At 52.1% G+C, this 19,848-nt stretch overlaps 1 protein-coding gene across 7 annotated transcripts in view; it reads left to right on the plus strand.

The window, feature by feature from the left end:
* The window catches only part of FOXN3 (forkhead box N3), a 445,254-nt gene that overhangs the window by 191,687 nt on the left and 233,719 nt on the right, over positions 1-19,848 (plus strand). For 6 of the 7 annotated variants that reach the window (XM_062181136.1, XM_062181141.1, XM_062181142.1 and 3 more), the window contains one exon: positions 6,713-7,269. In XM_062181136.1, coding sequence (XP_062037120.1) covers positions 6,727-7,269 — 543 coding nt within the window. In that variant the 5' untranslated portion in view covers positions 6,713-6,726. Of the gene's footprint in view, positions 1-2,147; positions 2,249-6,712; positions 7,270-19,848 lie in introns of those variants that run through there. The other variant, XM_062181138.1, reaches the window with a different exon arrangement.

The raw sequence follows: 19,848 nt of genomic DNA on the forward strand, positions 1-19,848 counted from the left end.
AGACCTCCTTTGGCTTACAGCAAACGTCTGGATCCCCCACCCCCCCAATTCAGACAGACAGATGGGCAGGTCCTGCACTTCCTCACATCTCTTGCTGCTTCTGTAATGGAGAAATTAAGAAATGGACCTGAGAATGCAAGAAACCAAAAGCAGGCAGAGGGAAAGAAAGGCAGCTCACCTAATTACACTCCACCTCTGCCTCCACGTTTTCATGGAGACACTGGAGTTTGCTAGGTGCTTACAGAGTTTTGAAGACACTTTCTGTATGTGCAGCGACCTTCCACTCATCTCCTTTCTCTTGCCACTTGGAGGAAGGAGAGACTGGGGTGAAAATAACGTGCCACCGCTACTAAATGTAGAGTGTTGTGGTGGGCTGGGGAGCGGGTGATGGATGAGGGTGATTTCTGCCTTTTCCGGGCCAGCCAGGGGCTTGGACCAAGCCTCAGCTGAAGCACCCTCAACAGTTGTGCTGATGGGGGCCGGGGTCCCTGGAGACTGAGCTTGTCCTGGTCCTGGCTTTGTCACCAGTCCTGGCCCTGAGTCTCGAGATGCCGTAGTGTGCCACCTCCTCCCTTTTGCTTGGTGACTTGGGGTGGGTCCCACCGTGCACTCAATGATAAAAGGGGCGGGGCTGGATGACCTCAGGCTGCGTTTAGGGTTCCACCCCTGAACGTCCCCCAGTGGGTGTTGTCACAGCCCTGGGAAGTAGTGAGGGCCAAGCCCCTGAGTTGGGGAGGCACATCCTTGCCAAAAGGCTTGCCATCTGCCCTCCTGAAGCCTGGTTGGGGACACTAACTTGACTCGGGTTGAGCGGGGCTCCCTTGGTTTTGGAAGCAGAACACATTTTCAGAAGCGTTTCCCTTCCCATCCCTTGGGCTGGGTGGAAAGGTGCCGCCGGCGGGGGGCGGGGGGCACGCCGGGCTGTTGGTTCTGCAGTTTCACAAAGCTCACGATGGCTCAGGTGGGCGCAATGGGGGTGGTGGAAAGAGAGCCCCGGGCTCCGCTGTAGGGAATCGACCCGCGTGGCTACCTGGGACCGTGTACAACCTTGTTTCTATTTATGTCTCCACAAGGGTGTCCTGTCCGACTCATTGGCTTTCATCCTCTCGGGAGGCAGCTGGTTGGTGTGCCTTCAGCGGTGGGTGGCCTTTCTCTGGAGGGGCCTTGGCTCGCCATTGGCTGCGTGGCTTGTGAGCCGGCAGTCGCGCTCCGAGAAGAGCTCGGTGCGCCCAGGAGACTGGTTTTCGCTCCAGGCCCGCAAGCCGGCTGGGTGTTGAGCACCTCCCGCCAGAGGGGCCCTCCGGTGTGGCCCTGGGGGCGCATCTCCTGCCCGGTGATGGCCACAACCGCTCCCTGGCAGACACGGGCCACCTGGGCGGGAGGCCGGGCCCCTCTCCTCCCGGGGCTGGCGGTGGGCGCCGACGTGGGTTCAGGCGGCCCGCCAGGACGCAGTAGTTGGGGGAGAAGTCTCACCCTCCCTCACCAGCCTCGCCCGCATCGTAATTCTCTTTATTTTTACTTTCGACCCATGTAAGGCAAGCGGATGGGGCAGGAGCGTTCCGGCGACACGTTGCCAGCGGCGCAGCGCTGGAGCCCGGGGAGGAAACGGCCACGCGCCGCCGGCCCCACCTGCCCCGCCGCCCACGCCCTCGGCCGCCCCTGGGGCACGGGACCCCGAGTTCACCGCGCCCGGCCCGGGCCCGATGGCTCCTCGGGAGCGCGGGACCCCGGGCGCGGGTCGGGCCGGGCCGCGGGGAGCGCGCGCAGGGGCCTCCCCGGCGGGTCCGCGCCGCGCGCCCCAGGCCGCCGGCGGCCCGGCCCACGTTTTCCGTCTCTCCCGCTCCCTCCGCCCCGGCCCTCCCCGCCCCTCCCTCCTCCTGCCTGGTCATGTGTCGCCTTTTTTTGTTTGCAGTGGAAACAATTTCTCGCCGCTCGGCGCGCCCCGGCCCGACGCGCCGCGGCGGAGGCGAGCGGGAGGCGGGACGGGGCGGGGAGAGCGGCGGGGCCGGCGGGAGGACGCGCGGCGCGCCCGGCGGACGCCGCAGGTCCCATGCCGCGCCGCGACCCCCGCGCCCCTGCCGCCCGCGCCCGCGGCCGCCCCCCGCCGCCCGTCGGCCCGGCCTCGCCGCGCCGCGCCCGCGCGTCCCTCGCGGGGCCCCCGAGCGATGCCCGCTGGGCGCCCGCGAAAGTTTGTCGGCTGCGCTGAAGGGCAGCGGCGCCCCCGCGCCCCCGTGCCCGCTCCGGCCAGGTGAGTACGCGCTGCCCCGGCGGGCTGGGGGGTGGGGTAGGGGGCAGGGCGCCTGCCGGGGAGGCCGGCCCCGGCCGTCCTGGAGGAGCCCGGAAGCCCCCGGGACCCCGCCAGTCCCGCGGGAGGGCCTGGCCCAGCGGGGAGCCCGGGAGCCCCGGGCGGGGAAGTTGCCCGGGCCGGAGAGTTTCCTGCCCGACGTGCGCGCCCTTCCCGGGGCCCGGGTTTCCGACGGGGAAAGACCCGGTCAGGTCTGCGAGGAGGGGTCCCCGCCGCCCCGGCCTGGCTGGGGATGCAGGCCAGGGGGAGACCCCACGGGAGGAAGCGGGTTCCTAACAAAGCCCCCCCCCCCCAGCTGTGCAGGAGGCGACCGTCTCCGGAGCCCTCGGACCGACCCCTCCTCACCCCTGTGGCCTTTGAAACCCCCCCTTGGGCTCTGGACAAGTTGGGGGGCGGCGGGCTCCGATTGATCCGTGGCTGGGGCTCGCCGCGCGGCGGCTACTAAAAGGTTTATGACATCTGACCGGCAGTGAAGGTATGCGAGCTCCAGATCGCCCCGTAAGCGCCGAGCGGAGCAGTTTCCCCGTCGCCTGGCAACGCCGCTGATGGACGCGCGGCGCGGCCAATCGCCGCTCCCGCAGGTCCCCTTGAAATGTTTTTGACAAGTACAGTAGACGCGAGTGCGGCGCGTGCGCGCGCGCCCGGGGGCGCCGGCCCCCCAAACTCCGGGCTCCCCGGCTCGGCGTGGCGAGGGTTCCTCGACTGTGTGCGTGTCTTGTTAAAGTCCACGTACGTCCAGTATCTATTCAGACCTGGCTGATCTCAGCTTTATCGATTATTTGGCGACTCTTAGACACCAGGCAAGAAACCAAGCCTCCCTCCATTCCGAGAAGGAAGCGGAGCGGGTCGTTACCAAAAAGCCAACCGAGCCGGTGTGTGTGTAGCCAGCTCGACAACGCGCCGAAAAGTTGCGGAGAGGTGGCCCGCGCCTGGCTATTTGCGTGTCTGGTGCAGTAACCCTGTTGGCAGCAGGTTGGAAATGTTGGCTCCATTGCAGGCTCACATGACCTTTCTCCGAAATAAGAGGGAGAAAAAGATTGGGCGAATTATGCAGTTAGAGTATAATAATGGAAAACTCGGCTGCGGTTTCTGGGAACTGTGTTTTTTTGTTTTTGTTTTTGTTTTTTGTTTTTTTTGTGTGTGTGTTTTTTTGCATGGAACTATTGTGCTCAGCAGCCCTTCCTATGGTTGCTGTAACCTGCGGGGTGTGTGGGGCTCCTGCGGACAGTTGCAGAGTGCGAGGGGACCGTACACAAAGCAGAAAAAACGATCCAGGACCGCTGAACCCTCCACCTCCACCCGCAAACCCTTTCTCCTTGACCGTGCCGGTTTTCTAATAAAAGCACCTCGCTGGCAGTGTTTGTTTAAAACAAAAGAAAACATGGAGAATCGTGTGTTAGTTCCTTTGGGAAGCTGCTGACAAATAAGCAAATTAAAAAGAAAGAGAGCAGCACGTTGTCATGGCAACAGTGCAATTAAATTACTTTACTGTCAGCCATGATATAATTTTCCTGTTTGGAAGCTGAGGAGACATAAAACTTTCATTGGGAGCAGAAGTGGACTTTGGCGGCTCAGTCCTTGTCTTTTGTGCTCGGGCTGTGTGAGGAACATTTTCCGCTGGGCTCTGAGGGGTCGGTGAGAGAGAAGCCTGGTTTTGATTTGTTTGCGTAAAAGTTAGAAGAGGTGTCAGGTTGTGCCCTGTGAAGTCCCCAGACCTAAAGATACGAAGCCCGATTTGTTTTTAAGCAGTGTGTCATGTACCGCTCGGGGTTGCGTCCTTGTCTGTGGGTGAACCTAAGCTCCTGTCATGCCCTTGGGAGTTTCTTCTCCTTAGAATGAGGCATCTCATAGCAGCACCTGCCCCAGCGCCCCCCTATTTGCACGACACCCTGGCTCCCTGCAAATGAGAGGACTTCCAAAAGTTCATGGAAAATGGAGTTAGAAAATAAGTGTGTTTTGGTACAGAACATTGGGGGGAGCCATGCAAAGGACGGACCATCTGAAAGTCTGCAGATAATGTGTATTATGAAAGAAAAAAGTGTGTGGATCTCTAAATTTTTTTTTTTTTGCACCAGCATAAACTTAACTTTTAGTTGCATTTCTCCTGGACCTTTTGGAGGTTCCCTTACAATGTCCACCTTTGGGGAGGAGGAGAGGGCTGCCGGCAGGGGCACTCTTAGCTCCCCACATTGCGCTCTATGGAGTCCCATCTCGGAGCCTCCCCGCATAACATGGCGGTTACTTTAGATGGAGTGTTAATGGACATTTAGAGATTCGGAATGCTCATGTCTTCGCCTTTGTTGCGTTCATTTTTCTTCTAGTTGACTGCAGAAATTAAAAACAGACACTCTTAAGCCCAGCACGTTGTGTTAGTTCTACAAAGGAGAGTGGGAGCCCGTTCTGGTTATCTTGACTGTTACTTCTATCTCACATTGGGGACCGGACATGCTTGTGCATCTGTAGGGGTTACTCTGTTTGTGGACTCGCCACCTCCTTTTCTTTTCTCATCAGATATTATTTTACTCCCTGTTCTTTGTCATTGATTAAAACAAAAAATGGGGATGATGGCTGGCGGGGGATGGCAGGGGTTAGAATTCTGTAGCAATTTTTCTTGCATTTGCCTTCCTGCTTGGAAGCTGCCTGTTGCTCTCCTGATGTATTTCACTGACTCTTTTGTTGTGGTGGTAAAGTTTAAAAGGCAGAGAGACAGAGAAAGAGATCTTTCATCTGCTGGCTCATTGCCCAAATGGTCACAGTGACCTACCAGAGCCACGAGCCTGGAATTCCATCCAGGTGGGTTGTGTGGGTGGCGGAAACCCCAGTACCTGAGCCGTCAGCTGCCGCCTCCCAGGCACATTAGCAGGAAGCTGGATCAGAACTGGAAGTGGGGCTTGATCCAGGTGCATCCCCAGCATAGGCTTAACCTGCTGTGCTAGCACACCTGCCCCTTCTGTTCTCATTGATTTGTGTGTGGCCTGAGGTTCCTATCTTGTTCCTCCTGGTAGAGTCTCCCAGTAAAATGCAGCACACTACTTCTAGTCTGAATCTGCACATCCCTCTTTAGACTTGCAATGCGTCATCACGGTTGCAGTTTTTGGTATTGAGTTTTGTGGGGGGGACGGGAAACAGCAACCAGATTGGTGCTCACTGTGGCCGCAGCTTTAATTCTAAGGCCATTGGGAGTGATTTTTATGTGGAAATGGCTGAAATTAATCTAAAACAACTGTCCTTTTTACAGGTATTTTCTATTCTTGAGAAGCTAACCAAGACCAATAACAAAGCAACAGGAATTGTGCACTTCACTTATTTTATTTTTTTCAAGATTTATTTATTTACTTGAAAGCAGAGTTACAGAGAGGCAGAGGCAGGGGCAGGGGCAAGGGCAGGGGCAGAGAGAGAGAGAGAGGGAGGGAGGGAGGGAGGGAGGGAGGGAGGGGTCTTCCATTGATGGTTCACTCTCCAGATGGCCGTAATGGCTGGAGCTGGGCTGATCCGAAGCCAGGAGCCAGGAGCTTCTTCCAGGTCTCTCACTTGGGTGCAGGGGCCCAAACACTCGAACCATCTCCTACTGCGTTCCCAAGCCATGGCAGAGAGCTGGATCAGAAGTGGAGCATCCAAATCTCGAACTGGCGCTCATATGGGATGCTGGCACTGCTGGTGGCGGCTTTACCTGCTACACCACAGCACTGACCCCAACACTGCACTTACAGTGTTTATTATGAAACTTGAACAACCATATATGTGTGTATTACAGAAAAGTTGAGGCATCAAGAAATAATCTGTTTTTTCCCCAGGGTTGCAGAGTTTGCATAGATCTAGGAAGAAGTCATTGTGGAATTTGCTATTCTTTCTATGAGGTGTTTGCACATTAATGGTACTATAAATATATATTTTTTAAAGATTTACTTATTTGAAAGGCACAGTTACAGAGAGAGAGAGAGAGGGAGACAGAGGGAAAGCTTCCATCTGCTGGTTCACTCCTCAGATGGCTGCAATGGCCAGAACTGGGCCAGGTTGAAGCCAGGAGCCAGGTCTCCCGCATGGGTGCAGGGGCCCAAGCACTTCAGCCATCCTCTGGTATTTTCCCGGGCGCATTAGCAGGGGAGCTGGATGGGAAGTGGAGCAGCTGGGATGTGAACCAGTGCCCGTATGGGATGCTGGTGATGCGGGTTGGCAGCTTTACCCTTTACACCACACCAGCATCCCCCGGGTGCTGTAAATGTTCTCTTGTTTTGTTTAAGGGGCATCAGGTTCTTTTCAGTGGTTCTCTACGCGGTGGGATTGTGGTTTGTGTGGCTCAGTGTGGGGGTCATGGGGTGGGATCCCCATGTAGCTAGGGAGTGAAGGGGGGGCAGGAACAGATCTAGGTTTCACCAACTCCTCCTTTCTTTGCCGTGTCTTTCCCAGGAGCCTTCACGTAAATGGGTCCAGTCATGCCTCCCAGTAAGAAGCCAGAAAGCTCAGGAATTAGTGTCCCCAGCGGACTGAGTCAGTGTTACCGGGGCAGCGGTTTCTCCAAGGCCCTTCAGGAAGACGATGACCTCGACTTCTCCCTGCCCGACATCAAACAGGAGGAGGGGGCCATGGAAGATGAGGAGCTGACCAACCTGAACTGGCTGCACGAGAGCAAGAACCTGCTGAAGAGCTTCGGGGAGCCGGTGCTGAGGAGCGTCAGCCCCGTGCAGGAGCTGGACGACGACACGCCCCCGTCCCCGGCCCGCTCCGACCTTCCCTACGATGCCAGGCAGAACCCCAACTGCAAGCCGCCCTACTCCTTCAGCTGCCTCATATTCATGGCCATCGAGGACTCTCCGACCAAGCGCCTGCCAGTGAAGGATATTTACAACTGGATCTTGGAACATTTCCCGTATTTTGCAAACGCGCCTACTGGGTGGAAGAACTCAGTGAGACATAATTTGTCGTTGAATAAGTGTTTTAAGAAAGTGGACAAGGAGCGGAGTCAGGTAAGCCTCTTGTGTCCAGAACTCAAGTTCAGTGTTTTCTGATTTTTGCTAATAATTTTTCTCCATTAAAAAATGAATCTCTATTTACCATGCTGAAGTAGCTATTGTAGGTGGATTTTATTTTCCTTCTTGTGGAGGGTGGTGAATACCTTCCTTTTCTTAAGCATGTGAGTTGGGTGGTTTTTAGTATCTGTACATTGTTGAGGTTTCTTGTTGGTGTGGTTCCCATCAGCACTGTGATCCAGAGGGTGTACCCTCCGTGTGGATGGGCCACTTCCGTTTTAGGCTTCAAGCAAAGATCTGTCATCAAAGGGTGGCCGTTAAGAAAAAAAAACAGGGCATCACTTTTTTTTCTGAATACTTCTCAGCTTGGATACAGGCAGCCTCTCCAGGGTTCTGGAATCAGTGGACAGTAATGCGCATTTGGAGGAGACTTGCACATCCGTCCTTATGTATGCCTAAGCCTATGCGTTGCAGGTGACCTTTTATGAAGCTGGTGCTTGTGAGGATCCTTCAAAAAGTTTATGGAAGATGTGTATTATGAAAAAACAATGTGTGGATTTCCAAGAAATTTTTACATCAAAATAAACTTATCTTTTTATTCTATTTTCCACGAACTTTTTGAAATATCCTGGAAAGTGTCTGTGGCAACTTCGTAATTCCATGAGAATGAAAAATTGGCTCCGGGTAAGGTTCTCATTAGAGGCTGACTTTGAAAAAGTTGAATTTTGACTTTAAAGCCTTAGCTTGTGCTTCGTGGTTGGCTAGGGAAAGATGGTTTTAATTATTTGCTTTTCTTAGATGGAATATAATAGGTACACTGGGACTGCAATCCACCATTAGAGCTGGAAAAGAAAATTGTCACCTGAAAAGGTCTGAGAAGTGACATAGCTACGGTGACAATAAGTTGCCAGTGTAATTCCCTGTGCAGCGTTTTGTGGAACTGGGGTTTCTGGCCTTGCATTGTATGTTGGTGATGCAGCTGTGTGCAGCAGGTGTCTTGTTTTCAATCATTTTGAAGTTCAGGTTTGGGTGCAGAGCCACTGTTGTGTGGTGTCAATAGCCAGGCAAGGTTGGGGGTCTTTAATTTCTGTCTCTCCAGAAATGACTTTGTGGAGCCCAGGGATGTTGTCCTTGTCTGTGGAGTGTAGGAGTGGCAGTGCTCCTGGGGGTGGAGATGCAGAGCTGGGGGGGAGGGGGGCAGGGTTGCAGGCAAGGAAGAGGGCGATGGGTACAAAGGAGCTGGGTCTGTGTGTGAATGTGCATATTCCTTCCCCAGGTGCGTGTAGTTAGGTAGCTGGAACAGCTTGTCCTCCGGTAGGAGCTTTCTGTTCCCACAAGTCCACCTCCCCTCCTCCCCCCCGGGCATCCTAGTTTGGGCGTTTGGGGACCCACTTCTGGACTTGGCTGTGATGCGTGTTTGAAAATCATTCTTTGAACGGAGGAGAATCTCACTGCTCTCCTTGAAGAACCGAGCTGGTGGTGTGAGAAGCTTCTGCGTGCGCAAGTCCTCGTGGCGGTGAAGGGAAGGTCTGAGAGAGCATTCCCCTACCTAGAACGTAGAGGAGAAGGTGCTGTGCTGAGCCGCAGGGCCGCGTGTCCATGCTGTAAACCATTCTGCAAGTTCCTGCGTGCCTGTGTCTCCGTGTTTGACATAACGCTGCTGCACATAAAAGTAATTTAGCAAATGCACACTCTGAAGTGTTAAACAAGACCAACTCCCAAGTGTGCAGCAGGACTTGGGAGGACTCTGTCAGCGCTGGTGGCTGGTGTGTGTTTGGGACACCTGGAAGAACTCCGTCCCTTCCCCCCTGCCCTGCCCCCTGGCCCCTCAACCTGCACTGGTTTCTGGGAGTCAGGTTTTCTGGCAGTGCCAGTTGTCACTCTGGGTAGACAGAGACATCAGCTGTTGAAAGGGGGTGGTTTTAAACTTGAGATTGTTAATATTACGAACTGCTGAGTTCTGGCTTCTTAGCCATCCTGACTTGTGTCAATGTGTATCTGATCAAGTGCTAGTCAGTTTTCTGGTTGGGAGTTTGTTCCCACTGTTTGTGAGGCGTGGAACAAGCAAGGGCTGTGAGAGTGTCCTCTTTCCCTGGGGTCCCTGCAGGCCAGCTGGTGGCTGCCGTGACCCCTGCAGACTCCCGAGTATGCTTCTCTGTGGTCTGGTGCTGATGAGACACTGGCCCTGGCCCATTCACTTGGGGTTTTCTGCTAGGCTCGCCCAGTGAAAGGGGATGTTTTCGCTCTGATACGTTGCCCAGCGACAGCCCCGTCAGTCCTCCAGGTACACGTGTTTCTCCCCAGGGAATTGTTCTTGGCCATAGTTCCCACTCTGAGGTTTAGCCTCAGTACGGTGACTTAAATACACCCAAACATTGGTGCGAAATGCATTAGACAAAGGTGAGAATGGAAGCCTTTGTATTTGTGTGCCCTGGCTTAACCATTCCATTTTTTTAAAGATTTTACTTATTTATTTGAGAGGTAGAGTTACAGAGAGGCAGAGACAGAGAAAGGTCTTCCATCCGCTGGTCCACTCTCCAGGGCTGAGCTGATCTGAAGCCAGGAGCTTCTTCCGGGTTTCCCACGCTGATGCAGGGGCCCAAGGACTTGGACCATCTTTCACTGCTTTCCCAGGCCACAGCAGGGAGTTGGATCAGAAGAGGAGCAACTGGGACACGAACCAGCACCCATATGGGATGCTGTCACTGCAGGCAGGGGCTTAGTCCACTATTCAACAGCACTGGCCCTGAAATAAAACAATCTTATGATTAGGTGACCCTGAACACAGGTGATGTTCCAAAATGGTGCAACTGTCTTTTCCCATTAGGTCACCTGTCAGTCCCCACGATGCCCTCCTCTGGGGGATGCCAAGGCATCTCTCTTTTTGGATCTCCCTACCCTCTGTTTCCTCCACAGTGTCCTGTGTCCTTTCTATCCCAGGCCTCCAACCTGCATCCACTTGCTTTGTTCTTTCAAAAATGCAGGACATGTTTAAGCTGGGCATAGCAGTGAGAACGTGGAATCCTGTGTGATCCCTGGCCCCGAGGGCTTGGCACCCCCACCCCACTGGCAGCTGTTGGAAGAGGGCCACACTGATTGCATCAGAATCCACCTGTGACACTTACAGCACTATCCTTTCTTGGGTTCTCACTGGGGAGGGGGATTCTGAGGTGGCTTGGGAGGGGCTTTTCATGGCAGCCAGGTCTCGGAATCCCTGAGCCAGGTGCATCTTGAAATTTTTCTGATCACTGAGATTGCATTGATGAATTAGGGTGTAGTAGACAGTTTTGTTGCCATTTTAGATCTTAAACGACTTCAAAATAGATGGGCTTTTTTCTTTTCTTTCCTTCCTTCCTTCCTTCCTTCCTTCCTTCCTTCCTTCCTTCCTTCCTTCCTTCCTTTCTCCTCCTCCTCCTCCTCCTCCTTCTTCTTCTTTTTTTTTTGGTAAGATTTGTTTCTTTGAGAGAGTGTCATAGAGAGAGAGACAGACAGACAGACAGACAAAGTTTTTTTGTCTGCTGGTTCACTCCCCAAATGACCGTAATAGCCAGGACTGGGCCAGCCTAGAACTCCATCCAGGTCTCCCATCTGGGTGCAGGGGCCCAAGCACTTGAACCATCTTTTGCTGCTTTCCCAGGCACATTAGCAGGGAGCTGGATCATAAGCAGAGCAGCTGGGACTTCTGTATGGGATGCTGGTGTCGAAAGTGGCAGCTTAACCTGCTGTGCCATGATCCCGGCCCCTTACTTTTAAATCACGGACTGTTTCAAACATACATAGAAGTAGAGAGAGTGGTGTAGTGAGTCTGTTACTCATCACCCCCATGACCCGCATCCAACTCCAGTGGTTAACCAGGGCTTGCTTTGCTTCATTCTTTTTGTTGTTGAAGTGAATTCTGGATCACATTTAATTTTATTCCAATATATTTCAGTATGTACAAGAACACTTACTGATTTCTTGCATACTCCTCAAACCAGTATTCTGCATCCCACAGCTCAAACAAAATGAATCATTCCTTTGGAGTCCCCTAATGCCAGGAACACATTCAGATACCCTTATTTGCTTATTTATTTGAGGGGCAGAGAGAGATTGTTGCTATCTGCTGGTTCGATCCCTAAAGGTCTTCAAAGAAACTAGGAGCTGGGAGCTCAATCCAGTTCTCCCACCCGGGTGGCAGGAACCCAGTCACTTGAGCCATCGCTGCCACCTCCCACGGTGCACGGTAGCCTGGATACGAAGGTGGAGATTAGAACCCAGGCATCCCGATACGGGATGAGAGCATCTTTACCGTTAGACTAACTGCCTGCCTCTCCTCACATAGCCTGGATTGTTTACACAGTGTTTGTTTGACTTAGGATCCAACCGTGGTTTACCTTCGACTGTGATGTCTTTTAAGTTTGTTTTAATTTCCAGCATGCCTTCTGCTCTCCCCTGTCTCATGCCCTTGTTAAGGAGAGCCATGGGTTGGACTCCAGGAATGTCCCCACTTGTGTTTACCTCCTTGTGATCTCTTTTAACTTGTTCCTCTGTCCACTGGAATTTCCTGTCACTTGGCAAGCACTGAAGTCGGTCTCTTCCCCCAGAGGGCTTTATAGATGGCCTCAGGTCCTTTCGAGGCCTGGTGGACCTGCTCGCAGGGATGCTGAGCGCTGGCGCTGGGTTCACGTGAGGTCAGCAGTTCCTACGTAGAATTGTTCCACATCTGCCTTTCCTCTTAGGGTTTCGTCTCTTGCCCAAGTCAAACCAGGTACAGTTCGAAGTCTGGGATTGTATTTTTTTTTAAAAAAAGAATTACTTATTTATTTGAGAGGCATAGTTACAGACGGGAGGGGTGGAGGGAGAGCAAGAGTGAGAGAGAGAGATATCTTCCATGTGCTGGTTCACCCTCCCAAATGGCCACAATGGCCAGAGCTGGGCCAATCCAAAGCCAGGAGCTTCATCTGGGTCTCCCACATGGGTGCAGTTGCCCAAGTACATAGGCCATCTTCCACTGCTTTTCCTGGTGCATTAGAAGGGAGCTGGATCAGAAGTGGAGCAGCCGGGAGCTGAACTGGTGCCCATATGGGTTGCTGGTGCCGCAGGCGGATGCTTAATCTGCTACACTTTGGCCCCTGGCATTGTATTTTCTACTTCCTCAGTACGCACCTTAGGGCTGTAAGATTAGCATGTCTGAGAACTCGTGAATACAAAGTAAAGGACGGTTCTTCCTTATGGACTGGGTTGTAATGGCTGAGGTATGTGGGCTTCTATTTTTGTTTTTTTTTTTTTTTTTTTCTTCACTTGTTCTATTACCACATTAACAAAACATATTGTTACTGGAAGGCTTATAAAAGATACACTGGACAGAAGTGTGTTATGTCCAGAGCTGAGTGCTCTGAGTGCAACCTTAGCTAATGCCTTACAAAAGTAGGCAGTTACTTGTTGGCTGAAAGAGGTCTGAACTGGAAGGCAGGACCCTGGGTGCTAGGGACTTTGTTGTAGATATTGTTGTTTGTTTAAAAAGGAGAGAGCGGGGGTGGGGGGAGAGATCTTTCATTCCCTGATTCATTTCCCACATGTCTGCTGACAGCTGAGGCTGGGCCAGGCTAAGGCCAGGGGTCTGGAACTCAGCCTGGATCTCTCATATGAGTGGTGGGGACCCAGGCACCTGAGCCATCACCTGCAGCTTTCCAGGGTGAGCATTAGCAGGAAGCTGGGTCTGAAGCAGAGATGGGGCTTGAACCCCTGGACTTTCTCTCATCTGGGGTGTGGCACCCTGTATGGTAACTTAACAGCTGTACAGATGCCCACCCTTGGGTGCTGGTTTTGATACCATCAGCAGCTGCCTGTCTTGGGGGCTCTGTTTGTTCATGCACAGAAGCAGGACCTGATAGGACTCAGGACTTCTTATCCTGGGGGCTTTAGTTCTCCCAGGATCCCACGATTCTGTTTGTTCTGTTTTTAGATTGTGGATGGGGCTTCGGACCTGGAAAAGGTAAGGAAACACTTAGAACAGTGGTAGACGTTTCCGGCATTTGCTTTGTGCTTTGCACGTGTGCTATCCCATTTTTCTTTACTACATCCCTACGAGGGAGGGCCTGTAATTTTCTTTCTCACAGTAGAAGAGGAGTTAATCTCTGAGGGCACAGGTACCGTGCTGGAGATCATGCTCTCCCTCTGGTTCCCACCAGTTCTGCAGGACCCATGCTCACCCATCGTACTGTGTTGCACCTGCTCAGTTTAGTGGTCGGTCATGGTAGATGATCTCAGCATACTTCCTCTACGTGTTCTACGAACATGGGCTATCAGGGATTAAAATAACCCAGATAAACCCAGAATTAACTGTGGGGATGCAAGATAGAGCAAGGTAAACATAGAGGCTGTATTTGCGCTGTTGCGATGGGACCAAATTCTATCTTTGTCAGTACACATAATGGCCTTGCATTTGTACAGTGTGTATCACTGCCTTCTCAGCTTCTGGTTCGCAAGCTCTGTCCCAGGCCTCCTGCCTCGCTGGACCCCTGTGCTGGGATCTGACCCAAGCAGAAAACCCCTTCTGCCTGTATAGACACTCTTTGTACAAGTTCTCCCTCCACTCCCTGCCCCTGTGCTGTTTGTTTTACCCTCCTGGTTGATGGGATTCTTTTTCAAAGGCAGTTTTGAAGATGAGGCTGCCCCTCCAGGTGACAGGCAGCAACCCCATCGGCACAGTCGCCTGCCATTCCCTCTTGTTGGTGGTGTGAATGTGGGGTCTAAAGCATTTCTTTCCTGTGGCCCTGGTCACCATGCCTGTGTCACTGGTGGTCATTTCAGAAGGGAAAGATGGCTTATTAATATTAATATTTTGATCAACAGTTCTCTTTTGAAAAATGGCACAGCCTAGGCCTGATGGAGGTGATGTCAGATAGGTGCACCTGCAGAAACGTGGCGAGGTGTGTAGAGGGTGTAAGGTGCTTCTGTGGTCCTGGGCCTCATGGCGGTCCCGTTCACCCCCGAGCTGGGGCTGCCTCAGAAACCGCTCTGGCAAGACAGCCTTGTCCTCCCCAGTGCCCACTGCCCGCTGCCCCCCGGCTGCTTTGTGCTCCTGTGGTCTAAGCCGACACAGTGTCAACCTCAGAAGGTCGGGACTCCACCAGGGTCTCTGCAGAACCTGCACTAAGCAGACTGCGTGTCACGGGTGCTCGCATAGGAAGCTTTTCACATGAGTGGGATCCCTGAGGGTGGTGTAGTGCCCTTGGCACACGCTCCCCAGCCCATCATACCCTTGGGTCCTTCTGGATTCTGCTGCTTCTTGCTTCCTCCAGTTGAATGCCCTGGCTGGGGCCCATTTCTGTTGTTGCTCTTGCCAACTGTTCATTGTTTGCTCATTCATTCAGCAAACTCTTAAAAGCACCTACCATCGTGAGTGCTAAAGGGACACACAGTTGAACGGAGAGGGCCTCTGTCCAATGAGGCTTCCACAGAACCTTCCTTCTCCAGAGAAAGCCCCTACTTCTCTGCTCTTGCCCTCGTTCGCTGTGTGTGTTGCACCTGTTGCTTTTCTGGCCTTTCACAGATGTGCTGCCCTTCCAAGTCTCCACAATTGACCCCCATGAGTCTGTACCAGGCTTGTGGGAAGCTTGGTTCTCATGGGCCTGAGGAGGCTGCTCTCCTATCTGCCCTCATTACTGTTGAGACAATGTTGCATTCTCTTTGGTAGGGTTTTGTTGTGCACCAGTAGGTCTACCAGATGCCTGTTCCTTGAGGGACCGCCCAGAGAGCCAACCAACAAGAAATTGTTTTCGGAGCCTTCCCTGTTGAGTTTGAAATCATTTTAGCTGCTGGATAATTCTCTGCAGTAAATAATACAGGAAGTTGCCACACTGACCTCCTGTTGGAAAGTCCTGGGTTTTGCTTTTTTCACAAAAAGTTATGGGTTCTTCAGATTAATCTGTGCTCTTGCATGGAGCCCTGGGTCATCGTAATGCTCTTAAATCTTGGCTAGCTCGCGGGAGGTTTTAGATTTAATAGGACGTGATATTACCTTCCCAGTGGACTCATTTTGTACCTGTGAAGATGAATTTTTTTAAAAGGCTATGGTAATGTTGGCTTTGATTATTTGGGTCTTTCGTCAACAGATTTTAGTTTCCTGGATCTTTTGAAGTGTTCCGTTCCTCTTCCCCAGGCTTGTCGTTTTCACTGGTTCGCTGCTTCTCTCAATGAGTGTATTTAACTTGCCCTGTGGCACCCTTCGGCCATAGTGATTTCCCCAGTAGCCTCCAGTGTTCACACTATAGGAGCTGATGTGAGGTCTTGCAGAATGCGGTCCTGTTCGTGGGCCACCAGTCTCCTGTTACCTCTGGTTTCCTGGATCGCAAAGGCTTTCTGCTTCTTGGCCATCCTCTGCTGCATTAGCAGGGAGCAGGATCAGAAGAGGAACATCCGGGTCTCAAACGGCTCCCATATGGGACAGCGGCATTGCAGGTGGAGGCTTAGCCTGCTGCCCCACAACAGCAGCCCTGGATGGGGAGGCTTGAGTAGGCCCCCTGCTAGGGGATGCTGGCATCGCAAGCAGTGCCACACGGCTGGCCCCAAGGAAAACTTTACATTGCTCTAGGAACTTAAGTAAAGCACCGATGCCAGCCCTTTTTATTATTTTTAGAATGTCTTAGTTACTTTCATGTACTGGAAAGGCAGAGTGATACACACACACACACACACACACAGAGAAATCTTTCATCTGCTGGTTCACTCCTCAAATGCCCACAACAGCCAGGGCTGGGTTGTGCCAAAGCCAGGAGCCCAAAACTCCATTTAGGTCTCCCATGTGGGTGGCAGGGGCCCAAGCACCTGAGCCGTCACTGCCTGCTGTCTCTCAGGATGCGTTAGCAACAAGCTGGATCAGAAGTGGGAGTAACTGGGACTCCAAGCAGCCCCCTGATACAGGATGCCAACATCCCAAGCAGCGGTTTAACCTGCTGCACCACAACACCTGCTCCCTGACCCATTTTTTTAAACATTCCAGCTAATCAAGGTTTGCTTCAAGATAGTCTAGTTAAATTGCATTTAAAATCTTCAAAAGCCATAGTTTGATAGAGCTGAAGATGCAGTCCGTGCCAAGTGTGATAAGAAGAAAAGCCAGGACATGTACGGTTGAAGATGGAGAGTGGTGTGAAGTCATTCTTATTAATAATCGCTTGATGGTTTGCTCTGTAAGATTAGAGAGAGTTCTCAGAGCAGGATGAAGCCTTTGTGTGTGTGTGTGCTTGTTTGACTACCTATGCTTGTGAACTCAGCGGGAGATAGTCAGTATGGGCCCAGTGACTGCGCAGCTTCCCAGGGGAAAGGCTCTCCAGTTACCTTTCGGCCTCCCAGGGTGTGTGGGACCCCCCCCCCCCCCCCCGCCGGGCCCCATGGGGTCCAGTTCAGTGTTTCCTCCCATTTATTGCAGCTCTGGGAAGTGCCTCCTAGAAGGCTATGAATGTCCTTCTCCAGGGACGGGACGGATAAGTGGCTGAACTAATGTCATTAGGCAGCAGACAGCAGCTCGCAGAGCATTTGCACATAGTGTGTTTTTAGAAGTAGCAGCCGAGTCATGTGAGCGCCGACTCTCTCATGGCTGTAGTCGAGGGGACAAGAACTTGTGGAGTCTCCAGGGCTCGGAGTCCAGGCGGCTTGACCCAGCTGGGAGCCAGGGTCACACTGAGTGCTCCCAGAGTAATACTTCACCCAGTGCAAGTTCCTTTGTGCTTCTCCATAGATGCGGTCACATAAAGCAAGAAGTGGCATTTGCAGCAGTGCTTCTGAGGCCTTGCAGGGCACTTAGTTTGCAAAGTAAAGATGAAGACTCTGCCCTTAGAGAATAGAAGTGGCTTTGCTCATAAGCTTTTGTGGCAGTGGTTTCTGCAGGCTACACGTTTGTGGAGTGCCAGGTGCTGTGCTCGGAGCTGGGGGTGCTGCACTCCCTGGGTGTTCTGGAACACCCACAGGCTGAGGTCCTGTGGGTGAGGAGGCGGTGTGTGCCGAGCAGTGGCTCCACACGTGGACAGGATAGGTGACAGACCAGATAGCGATGCATGCAAGGAGGGAAGTAAAACTGGATCCTGAGCCATGTGTGGGAGGAGTGAGGCTTCCCAGAGGAACTCACTGGGGTGTGCCTTGAATGGCAAGAGAGATGCAGGTCGTGCCAAGCTCTGGGCAGAGGGAAAAGCAAGTGCAGAAGCCCTGAGGTAGCAGTGGGTCAGGAAGCCCAAGGGACAGAAAGAAAACCTGCAGGAAATGTATTAGAAACAGAAGAATTCAACGTTTTAAAGGAGCAGGAGGGGAAATATGTATCTGGGGGTTTGTTCCAGTGGTGCACGTAAGAAATGATGGAGGGGCTGGTGTTGTGGTGTAGCAGGTTAAGCTGCCACCTGCGATGCCAGCATCCCATATAGGCACAGATTCGTGTCCCAGCTTCTCCAATTCCAAACCACCTCCCAGCTAATGACCTGAAAAAGCAGCCGAAGATGACCCAAGTGCTTGGACCCCATCAGCCATGTGGGAGACCTGGATGAAGCTTCTGGCTCCTGGCTTTAGTGTGGCCCAGTGCTGGCCATTGCAGCCATCTGGGAAGTGAACCAGCAGATGGAAGATTTCTCTCTCTCTGTCTCTCTTCCACCCTCACCTGTAACTTTGAGTTTCCAAATAAATAAATAAGTAAGTAGTTTTTAAAAAGGAAGAATGGAAATTATGCTGGCTTAGACCAGGATCAGAGGTTGTAGATGACAGTGCACAGGGAAATTTGGGTTGGGAGTGGGATGGGGCCAGAGGGAAACAAAATGTTAAATTAGACCATGTTAAATTAGACACGGGGTTTGGACACCTGAGTGGAGCTATTGGGAGGTTTTAAACTCAATGAATTTTAAACTCCATGGAGAAGTTGGGGAAGAATGATGAATCAGGGACATGTTAGTGCAAGGTGGTGCAAACTTGAGTTTTTCTGGATTAGCTCTCAGTCAGAAAAGAGGGAGAAATCAAACCTCTGTTTCAGTCCTGATAGGAAATTATCTTCCTATTAGGATTTGAGTAGAGAATTCATTTTAAGGTATATTTAGTGTGGCGAATTAAAACAAAAGAGGTTGTATTTAGAGAGAAACTCACAATTACTGTGCCAGTGACTTACTGGTAGCTGTTGTGGTTGCTTCCTGGAGTTCTGCAGGCAGAAGAGGAGAAACTTTTGCTTTTTTGGAGTGAGGATGTAGCTTCTCAATTCGCTCTGCGACGGTTGCATCCTGATATGACGAGTTACGCTCTGTGGTAAGCATCCCGTTTAGCAAAGTCCCCCTACTCCATGAATTCTGCGAGTTCCCTGCCATCTGGTCTCTGGCTGGAGAGAGGAATTTTTCTTGTGTATGTGTCTCCATAGCAACGAGTTTGCAGTTGATATGGAAAGTAAGCAGTTGCCTTGGCAACGGAGTTACTGATGTGGCGGCTCCCTTGCTTTCAGGGAATGGGTAAGCTGACCAGACTAGTTTAGATGCATCGTGTAGGGCGTTGTAACAGGGCTCACACCGGCCCATGCCACCCAGTCCAGCCTTAAAAGAGTTCGCGGCCCCTTCCCCCACCTCCCAGAATGAGGGGATTACAGCAGTAATAAATCAGACAAATGTAGTTGCTGTCAGTTGAAATAGATTATAAGTGGGATCTCCTGGTGAAATTTATTTAGTGTAGCTTCCAGGAGCATGCTGTAGTCAGGGCACATTTGGTTGCAGGGGAAAGAAAGCCACCCAGTTGGCTGAAGTCAAAGAGCGCCTGTTCCAAGCTTGTAATCACACATCCCATGGGCCCGTGCTGAGGAGCTACAGAGCACAACACGGCCTCCTGGAGACTTGCTGTGCTGGAGTGTGGGTGCCCCTCCTGTGCTGTGGTCACTGCAGTGCCCAGCAGTGTCGGCGCCACCATCTCTGTGTGGTTTCTCTGCCATCTCTCCAGAAACTTGGAGCTGTCTTCTTCCTGGGTCAGGTGGCTGCCCCGGGATCCAGAGCCCTGCTTGGACCATCCCTGTACTGGGATTGACCGGAGGCTTGGGCTTGAAACATAATGCCAACCAAAAATGTTTTCTGAAAGCCTTTGATCTTTGGAAAACATTTTCCTAATGAAAGTATAACAGGGAGCTTGTGAGTGATGTGTGCTTTCTTCCTTTGGTGTCCCCTAGGATGTCTCTCACAGGTGATGGAGATGAAGATGCTAGGGTCTCCGGCTGTTCTGAGCCCTCTTTGTGCTTCTCTCATTCATTCCTGGCAGTTGCAAAACTACTGAAGTTTTTCTTTCTTTGGTGGCTACTTCTTCCTGCCAGCTGCCCTTGGATTGCCTGTAATTGCCAGGTCGAGTGATCACTAGACGTTATGAACTCTGGCCCCCCGATCCACATAGCAGTAAGTGTCAGCTCTCCAACACACCTTGTCTTAATGTCCTAGATGAAGAGATTGGGCAATAGTTCTTGCTAGCCAGTGTGTCCCAGCCCACGCCATCACACTGGTATTTTCAAAATGTGGAAAAATGTTAATGACTCAATGCCAGGATCCGGAGGTAAAAAGAGATCACAAAACTCTGGTGGGGGACATTGGGCAAAAAAAA

The sequence above is a fragment of the Lepus europaeus genome, chromosome 22 (assembly GCF_033115175.1).
Source record: "Lepus europaeus isolate LE1 chromosome 22, mLepTim1.pri, whole genome shotgun sequence".
NCBI lineage: Eukaryota > Metazoa > Chordata > Mammalia > Lagomorpha > Leporidae > Lepus > Lepus europaeus.